General features: G+C 43.0%; 1 protein-coding gene across 50 annotated transcripts; it reads left to right on the forward strand.

Moving 5' to 3' along the window:
- Window positions 1–1,292: 1,292 nt before the first annotated feature.
- LOC127559043 (hornerin-like) lies at window positions 1,293–9,324 on the forward strand. Of its 50 annotated transcripts, none has more exons than XM_051992544.1 (7): window positions 1,293–1,436; window positions 3,229–4,840; window positions 5,816–6,127; window positions 6,479–6,556; window positions 6,596–6,634; window positions 6,674–6,751; window positions 6,947–9,324. In XM_051992544.1, exons 1-7 carry the CDS (start codon window positions 1,299–1,301, stop codon window positions 8,311–8,313), a joined length of 3,624 nt encoding a protein of 1,207 aa, XP_051848504.1. In that variant the 5' UTR covers window positions 1,293–1,298; the 3' UTR covers window positions 8,314–9,324. The 50 variants fall into 50 exon arrangements, with proteins under 50 accessions (XP_051848504.1, XP_051848501.1, XP_051848507.1 ...); XM_051992541.1 differs by having other exon boundaries at window positions 6,674–6,712; window positions 6,830–9,324; XM_051992547.1 differs by lacking the exon at window positions 6,479–6,556 and adding an exon at window positions 6,284–6,439 and having other exon boundaries at window positions 5,816–5,854.
- The last annotated feature ends 481 nt before the right edge of the window (window positions 9,325–9,805 follow it).

The raw sequence follows: 9,805 nt of genomic DNA on the forward strand, positions 1-9,805 counted from the left end.
TGATTAGACAACAGTGTGTCGGAAGATCTAGTGGCTTTAAAGAGCTATAAGCTTATCATAAGTCAGCAGTATGATGATGCAGTCAAAAAAAGTAATGCAATTTAGAGTCCAAATCCAGAGAGGTATAGATTCTAAGAATGAAATCATACACAGGAAGATCCAGAGATGGTGAATAATGAATCTTGTGAAGTGGTTGAATATATTCAAATTCAAAATCCCTATTTGAAGTTATAATTATGTAAAACATAATTATGTCATTGATTTTAGCTCAGTGAAAGGGAGAGAGGGAAGGAAGGAAGAAGGGAAGGAAGAAAGGAAGGAAGGAAGGAGGGAGGGAAAGAAGGAGGAAGAAAGGAGGGAGGGAGGAAAGGAGGGAAGGAAGGAATGAAGGGAGGAAGGAAGGAAGAGAAGGAGGAAGAAGAGAAGAGAAGAGGGAGGGAATGTGGAAGGAGAGAGTGAAACTAATATGGATTAAGCAGCCTATGTGTTAAATGTCAATTAATCATCTTCTATGTGGCAGGCACTAACTAAATACTAGGGATGCAAAAAGAGGCAAAAGACATCCCCAGCCTTTAATTATATCTGAAATTGTTCCTCACAAGAGGGTAGGACAACACTGTGAAATAGATATTATTATTACCCCTATTTTATAATTAAAGAAACTGAGGCAGGCTGAGATTACATGATTTGCCTGGGATCACATAGCTAGTAATAATCTGAGGTTGCTTTTGAATTCAAATCTTCCCGCCAGGCCTAACACTAACCACAGTACCACCTTGCTACCTCTAACTAGAAATATGCAATACAAATCCAAATAATACCACCTCTAAATGCTAAATCTGGGCTATTGAAATGAACTTAGGCAATGAATAAGAAACAACCATATGTAAATCCAGACAAAAGATATGGGGGAGCTCAGAACACACTAAGTCATTTAATCTTTCCCCAGGAAAAGGACATAAAAGTTGAAATTCTTCTTCTGTATTAATACCTGTGTAAGAATCAAGACTTTCTAACAGGTCTTTATTGACTAACTGAGATGAATAGCTTAACCTCTCAATTGGTGTTTCATTATAGCAAAAGGGTTGAATCAGTCCCATCCCCATTCCTCGCCAGTAAGGGGCTTCAGGGATGAAAGCGATCAGAGTTACAAAATATAAGCATGACTATTTTTCTTGATAATGAGTACTAAGTAGGAAGGAAAAAGCAATGGTAAACAAGATAATTATAAATAAAAACTAGGATAAATAAAAAATGGCTCTTCTCTACCCTTCAGGTCCACCTTACTTTACAACAAGATGTCTCAGCTCTTAAAAAGCATTGTCACCGTAATTGATGTCTTCTACAATTATTGTGGCCAGGATGAGGAATGTGACACATTGTGCAAAAAGGAACTTCAGGAACTTTTGAATAAAGAGATGGGTCCACTTTTGAAGGTAAGATCTATCTATCAGATGATCACTTGTTTTGTATCCAGGCTAGACTTGCCCAAAGATTTCTTTTTTTTCTGCTTACTAGCAGGCAAAGATGATTTATATTCTCAATGTCCCACTTCAGACTCTAGTACGCAACATTCCAGAATTTGACATAATAATGACCATTTCTAACATGTATGTGATGTTTTAAAGTTTGCAAAATACTATCCATGGATTACTTCCTTTGAACCTCACAATGATCCAATGACAGAGCTATCATATTCCTAGTTTATAGATACAGACCCAAGTGACCCTGAGGGAAGGCTCAATGATAGTCTTGTCTTTCTTTATGGTGTTACTAACCTTAAGTTTAAGGATATGTTTTAACTACTGGTCAGTTTTCTCTAATTCTTAACAATTCAGCCTTAAATTTTTTCCTGCTAAATTGAAAGCTTATACACTGATGATCCTTTGGATCAGGATCCAAAAAGATCTTGGCATAGTAGAGCACTGAGCAAAATGTGATAAAATGAGATTCAAGTCAAGACAGCAAGCATTTATTAAGCATCTGATTTCATATTCAAAAGTTCAAAAACTCAAATTCATGAATATAAGATGAACTGGGGTTCAGAGAAGGAACTAGCTGTGAGACCTTGGGAAGTCAATCTCACAGTTTCCTCAGGATATCAAGGATAATGATTGCTCCTACCTCTCAGGGTTGCTGGGAGAATAAAATAAACTAATATTTATAAAATGCTTTGTAAACCTTAAAGTACTATATAAATCCTTTCAATTATAAACAATTACTATGTTTATACATTTTATGTTATAAAATATTTTGTTATGAAATATGTCAATGTTATATATTAAACACACACTTATAAAGTTATTTTTGTATTATGTATCATGTGTATTAATATATAATATTATAATTCTGGTGATTATTATAAACATGGTCACAAAATTAATATGAAAAGTGGGATCTGAATATGAATCAACATGACCACAGCATTGTAGCCATTGGACAATACTTGTACAAAGTAGACAATCACTAAATAAAAGATAAATTAATTAATCACTACAATTACTTACATGCCTAAAAAAAAGGGTTATTAGGTAGATGAAATTTGTTTTCAGATGCCTTCCTCTAATTTTTCTATGTCCTTCTTAGACACAGGAATACTTATCCCTATCATTGACCCTACCGTAGCACAGGGTTCTCCTTTTTCCCCCCAAGTTCTTTTTTGGCCAGAGAAAGGCAATCTGAAAACTAATTCATATGAATGTATTCTTGACGGGGTCTGTTCCTCTTCTCCCAGGAGAAATTATAAGCCCTGAAAAGAACGATCAATTTTTGAATAATAGCATTTCAGGCACTCTGGCCCTACAAGTGGCAAAGTGCTTCCAAAATCAAACTAGAGAAATTAAGATGAGTAACTAATAGGAAGTCAATCACATTTAGTCAGTCAGTAAACATTTATAAAAACACTTACTATGTGCTAAGTATAATGCGAAGTGCTATCATATTGAATGACAATTGATCCCAAAATACTTGATTTGCATTCAAGATATTATGTTGAATATTGTGACTCCTTTTATACACCAAGTACATCTTTTATTTTTTTTATTCCCTTTACCCCTGTGCTTTCATTCTTTCCATCTCTTTTTGCCTAGTGCCTGGGAGCTTTGTCAGACCAAACGAAGCTACTATCCACTGGGGTCTTCCCAATACATACATTTTGACAATCTTCCTTCACTTAGTAAGTGAAGAATAGACATCAGACTCACAGGCTTATTCCTTGTTCTTATACAGAATCCCAACAATCCTGATACTGTGGATGTCTTCATGCAAATCTTAGACAGGGATCATGACAGAAGAGTGGACTTTACTGAATATCTGCTGATGGTATTCAAGTTGACCATGGCCTGCAATAAATCTGTCGTCAATGAATATTGCCATGCTTCAGGGTCAAAGCAGAAACACCAAGGTCATCATCACCAGGAGGCACAGAATAAATCAGAGGAAGAGGAAGTGTCAACAGAGCAAGAGTCAGACTCCAGTTACTCAAACAGGAGTTCAAGAGAAGGATATGGGTCATCCAGGTCTGAGCGATCACATAGGACCAGGAACCACAGACAAGGGTCTGGCTCTACTGGGGGGGGAAGAAATGATTCCTCATATCATGTAGGACATGGGGAGGGCTCAAGAAGGAGCTATCATCGATCAAGTTCAAGCCATTCAGGGAGTAGTAGCGGATCCAAAGCAAATAAGCAGGTGGGGAGGAGACATAAAACAAGTATTAGCCCCTCCAGAAAATCTGGAGGAGAAGAATATGAATATGGCACTAACCACTCAGGTAGAGAGGAAAGACATGGATTCAGCAATAGCCAGACAGGCAGATTTGAGGCACCAGAAGAAGGGTTCAAAAGAGGGAGAGACAGAGGACAAGGCCACAGCTCTAGATCACATCATTCTTCTAGCTATGAGTCAGAGCAGTCATCTACCTATCAGCAACACCAACCTAACTCTAGCCATTCCTCTAATTATGGACAAGGTGGATCAAGTTCAGACCACTACTCAAGCCAAGGACAACATGGTTCTGACTCAGAGCAGTACTCCAATTATGGACAAAATCAGTCAAGCTCAGGACAGTCCTCAGGCCATGGGCACTGTGAATGTGGGTCAAGTCAGTCTTCCAGCCATGGACAATATGAGACAGGCTCGGGGCAATCCTCTAACTTTGGGTCTGGTTCAGGTCAATCTTCCAGGCAAAGACGACATGGTTCTAGCTCAAATAGTCAGTCAGAAAGTTGGGGAGGACACAGACAAAGTTCAAGTTCAAATCAGTCCTCCAGCCATAGGAGACATGGGTCAGGATCAGGTCAATCCTCTAGTTATGGACAACATGGGTCAAGGTCTGGTCAGTCCTCCCACTATAGTCATGGATCAGGCTCAGGTCAGTCTTCTGGCTATGGTCAACATGAATCAGGCTCAGGTGAGTCCTCTAGCTATGGACAACATGGATCTAGCTCAGGGCAGTCTTCTGGCTATGGCCATGGGTCAGGGGGTCAGTCTTCCAGCTATGGCCATCATGGATCTGGTTCAGGTCCATCTTCTGGCTATGGCCATGGGTCAGGGCCAGGTCAATCTTCTAACTATGGACACCATGAATCTGGCTCCAGCAGTCACTCAGAATGTTGTGGAGGATCAGGACATTACTCTAGTTCACATCAGTCTTCTGGCTATAGTCACCATGGATCAGGCTCAGGTCAGTCCTCTGGGTATGGCCAACATGGATCTAGCTCAGGTCAGTCCTCTGGCTATGGCCACCATGGATCAGGCTCAGGTCAGTCCTCCAGTTATGGCCAACATGGATCTAGCTCAGGTCAGTCCTCTGGCTATGGCCAACATGGATCTAGCTCAGGTCAGTCCTCTGGCTATGGCCAACATGGGACAGGCTCAGGACAGTCCTCTGGCTATGGCCAACATGGATCTAGCTCAGGTCACTCTTCCGGCTATGGCCAACATGGATCTAGCTCAGGTCAGTCCTCCAGCTGTGGCCAACATGGATCTAGCTCAGGTCAGTCCTCCGGCTATGGCCAACATGGGACAGGCTCAGGTCAGTCTTCTGGCTATGGCCAACATGGATCTAGCTCAGGTCAGTCCTCCAGCTATGGTCAACATGGATCTAGCTCAGGTCAGTCCTCTGGCTATGGCCAACATGGATCTAGCTCAGGTCAGTCCTCTGGCTATGGCCAACATGGATCTAGCTCAGGTCAGTCCTCCGGCTATGGCCAACATGGATCTAGTTCAGGTCAGTCCTCTGGTTATGGCCAACATGGATCTAGCTCAGGTCAGTCCTCTGGCTATGGCCAACATGGATCTAGCTCAGGTCAGTCCTCTGGCTATGGCCAACATGGGACAGGCTCAGGTCAGTCCTCTGGCTATGGCCAACATGGATCTAGTTCAGGTCAGTCCTCCGGCTATGGCCAACATGGGACAGGCTCAGGTCAGTCTTCCAGCTATGGCCAACATGGATCTAGCTCAGGTCAGTCTTCTGGCTATGGCCAACATGAGTCAGGCTCAGGTCAATCTTCCAGCTATGGTCAACATGGATCTAGCTCAGGTCAGTCCTCCAGCTGTGGCCAACATGGATCTAGCTCAGGTCAGTCCTCTGGCTATGGCCAACATGGATCTAGCTCAGGTCAGTCCTCCGGCTATGGCCAACATGGATCTAGCTCAGGTCAGTCCTCTGGCTATGGCCAACATGGATCTAGTTCAGGTCAGTCCTCCGGCTATGGCCAACATGGGACAGGCTCAGGTCAGTCTTCCAGCTATGGCCAACATGGATCTAGCTCAGGTCAGTCTTCTGGCTATGGCCAACATGGATCTAGCTCAGGTCAGTCCTCTGGCTATGGCCAACATGAGTCAGGCTCAGGTCAATCTTCCAGCTATGGTCAACATGGATCTAGCTCAGGTCAGTCCTCCAGCTGTGGCCAACATGGATCTAGCTCAGGTCAGTCCTCCGGCTATGGCCAACATGGATCTAGCTCAGGTCAGTCCTCCGGCTATGGCCAACATGGATCTAGCTCAGGTCAGTCCTCTGGCTATGGCCAACATGGATCTAGTTCAGGTCAGTCCTCTGGCTATGGCCAACATGGATCTAGCTCAGGTCAGTCCTCTGGCTATGGCCAACATGGATCTAGTTCAGGTCAGTCCTCCGGCTATGGCCAACATGGGACAGGCTCAGGTCAGTCTTCCGGCTATGGCCAACATGGATCTAGCTCAGGTCAGTCCTCTGGCTATGGCCAACATGGATCTAGCTCAGGTCAATCCTCTGGCTATGGCCAACATGAGTCAAGCTCAGGTCAATCTTCCAGCTGTGGCCAACATGTATCTAGTTCAGGTCAGTCCTCTAGCTATGGCCAACATGGATCTAGCTCAGGTCAGCCCTCCGGCTATGGCCAACATGGATCTAGTTCAGGTCAGTCCTCCAGCTACGGCCAACATGGATCTAGCTCAGGTCAGTCCTCTGGGTATGGCCAACATGGATCTAGTTCAGGTCAGTCCTCTGGCTATGGCCAACATGGATCTAGTTCAGGTCAGTCCTCCAGCTACGGCCAACATGGATCTAGCTCAGGTCAGTCCTCTGGGTATGGCCAACATGGATCTAGTTCAGGTCAGTCCTCTGGCTATGGCCAACATGGATCTAGTTCAGGTCAGTCCTCTGGCTATGGCCAACATGGATCTAGCTCAGGTCAGTCCTCTGGCTATGGCCAACATGGATCTAGTTCAGGTCAGTCCTCTGGCTATGGCCAACATGGATCTAGCTCAGGTCAGTCCTCTGGCTATGGCCAACATGAGTCAGGCTCAGGTCAATCGTCCAGCTATGGCCAACATGGATCTAGCTCAGGTCAGTCCTCCAGCTGTGGCCAACATGGATCTAGTTCAGGTCAGTCCTCTGGGTATGGCCAACATGGATCTAGCTCAGGACAGTCCTCTGGCTATGGCCAACATGGATCTAGCTCAGGTCAGTCCTCTGGCTATGGCCAACATGAGTCAGGCTCAGGTCAATCTTCCAGCTATGGCCAACATGGATCTAGTTCAGGTCAGTCCTCTGGCTATGGCCAACATGGGTCAGGTTCCAGTGGTCATTCAGAGAATTGTGGACAACAAAGCTATAATTCAAGTTCACATCAGTCTTCTAGCTGTGGTCAATCTGGGTCTAAGTATGGTCAGTCCTCTAGTGGTGGATCTGGCTCTAGTCAATCCTCCAGCCAGAGAAGATATAGATATAGTTCAGGTGGCCAATCCGAGAGAGGTGGACGACAAGGACATAGTTCAAGTTCACATCGGTCCTCTAGCTGTGGAGGATCTGGGTCCAGGTATGGTCAGTCCTCTGGTGGTGGATATGGCTCTAGTCAATCCTCTAGCCAGAGAAGATATAGATACAATTCAGGTGGTCAGTCTCAGAGGTGTGGACGACAAGAGCGTAGTTCAAGTTCACATCGGTCCTCTAGCTATGGACGACATAGATCTTGCTCTGGTGAATCATCTAACTCTGCACAACATGGGTCTGGTTCAAGACAGTCATCTAGTCAGAGACAGCATGGATCCAGCTCAAGTGGTCAGTCAGGAAGTTGTGGACAGCAAAGACGTGGTTCAAGTTCACGTCAGTCCTCCAGCTATGGACAATGCCAGTCTGGCTCAGGTCAGTCCTCTAATTATGGGCAACAAGGGTCCAGCTATGGTCAGTCTTCTAGCTGTGGATCTGGCTCAGGTGATCAGTCAGTAAGTTGTGGAGAACAAGGACAGTACTCTAACTATGGACAGTGTAGTTCTGGTTCAGGACTGCCTTCCAGTTATGGATCTGGATCAGGCCAGTCAACGTGCCAGAGTTCAGGCAGTCAGTCGGGAAACTGTGGAGAACAATACTATTCAAATTCACAACAGTCCTCTAGTTACGGACAATGTGGGTCTGTATGTGATCAGTACTCTGACTATCCACAATATGGGTGTCAATCTTCTAGCTCTGGAACTTATGGTTCAGGTTCAGCTCAGTACTGTAGTTCTGGAAGTCATGGATCCAGTGTGGGCGGACAGACATGTAGTTCAGGGAGACAAAGATGTAATTCAAATGGTAGCTGTGGGGAGTTTGGGAGAAAAACAGTTGGCTCAACATTCATGCTGTATGAGGACAGCAATAATGAGTCATCAGGGAATAGAAATAATGAAAGTAAGACAGTGTGCAGCCTCTCTAGCCAAGATGGAGTTGGTTCTCAGAGAGCAGGAGGAAATTATGGAAGGGTGAGAACATACTCAGGTTCCCAATACCCCTGTAGCATCACTCCTCTCTATGAGTATTGCCAAGAGCAAAGATTTCATTACTACAAGTGAAAAGGTAGCTGAATGTTAAATAATTGAAATAATAGAAAAAGAGGAAAGAAACATTTATACTATGACCAGGCCATTTACTGTGGCGTTCAGTTCTGGGAACAGGGCAAACTGCCTTTGTCCTTTTCATTTAAACCTAGATGTCAACTCTATGCCTTCTATCTGGTGGTAGTTTCTTAAAACAGTTCCACTTAGTGGTGTAGGGTATTTAGCTCCTTGGTTAAGAAACAGTAATTAGACAGAGTCCATGGAGTGTAACACTAAATATGGGGCAATATGCATTTGGGGTCAATACAATTTGGGAGCTTGGGAATTTTTTTTTAATCTGAAAAGCTTGATTAGGGTGGGAGTGGGAGAAGGGATGCTCATGGATTGTTCAATTTACTGATGTAAAAGTTTATTATTACTCCTTTCCAAGGAGTTAAGAAGCAAGATTGTCTAACTCCTAATTGACTAGATTATCAGTTTTCAAGGCCAAAGCCACTGTGGCAGGGTTGTGTATTTGGCTTCAGATTCATGCTATGCAAAAGTTGGCAGGGAATAGGAAAATTTTAAGGACAGAAATTCAATCTCAGAAATTTCTTTTCAATGTTATCCAACATTGATTCTGAGGAACTTCTTTATTAAGTAAGCTAAAAATCAACATGAGAAATTGCCATCATGTCCTTTTTCCCTAGCCAGTAGAGGAGATCTTTGAATCTCATTGAAAAATGAAAGCTGACAACATTTTGTTCAAAAGGCAAACATCTTGGGCTTTAATTGCAGCTAAACATCTGTCTGCATAGAAATTATTCTAGCCTAGTAAAAAATATAGGCAAGATAGCCACTTACACAACCTTTCCACTCTGGAGAATGTTAACTATAAGGAAAAGGGGACAGAAAATGTATGTTAACCATATGATATTTTTGATCAACTATAATACCCAAAATTATTGCTGTTCCTTTGAGGGCATTTGGTAAAATCTAAAAGCTGGATTTCGTGAAAACTGATAATAAACTATTGTTTATCAAGTATTTAGCCTGTGTCTTCTCTGCTTCATTCTCATATCAGACTAGGACCTGATTTCAAGTAAGCTATTTACCAAGAAATCTCCATTACTCCTTTCCCCTAAAGAGGAAGAAAGGAAAGAAAATAAACTTTTATTAAGTACCTACTATGTGCCAGACATTATGCTGAGCCCTTTATAAAAATGATCTTATTTAATTCTCACCACAACCTTAAGAAGTAGGATGATGATGGTGATGATGATTAATCATTATCCCCAATTTTGCATTTGAAGAAACTGAGCAAATAGAGATTGAGTGACTTCTGCAAGGTCACACAGCTAGTGACAGTCTAAGGCTAGATTTCAAATCAATTTTTCCTAACCTTAGTTCTCACACTCTATCCACTATGCCATCTAGCTGTCTCTAAACCAGAGTTTTGAAGTACACGGATACTAAAGAAAGAAAATTGAAAGAATTAAGAAGCTAAATGATTTACTAAGGCCACACA

The sequence above is a fragment of the Antechinus flavipes genome, chromosome 4, assembly GCF_016432865.1.
Source record: "Antechinus flavipes isolate AdamAnt ecotype Samford, QLD, Australia chromosome 4, AdamAnt_v2, whole genome shotgun sequence".
In the NCBI taxonomy this organism is placed as follows: domain Eukaryota; kingdom Metazoa; phylum Chordata; class Mammalia; order Dasyuromorphia; family Dasyuridae; genus Antechinus; species Antechinus flavipes.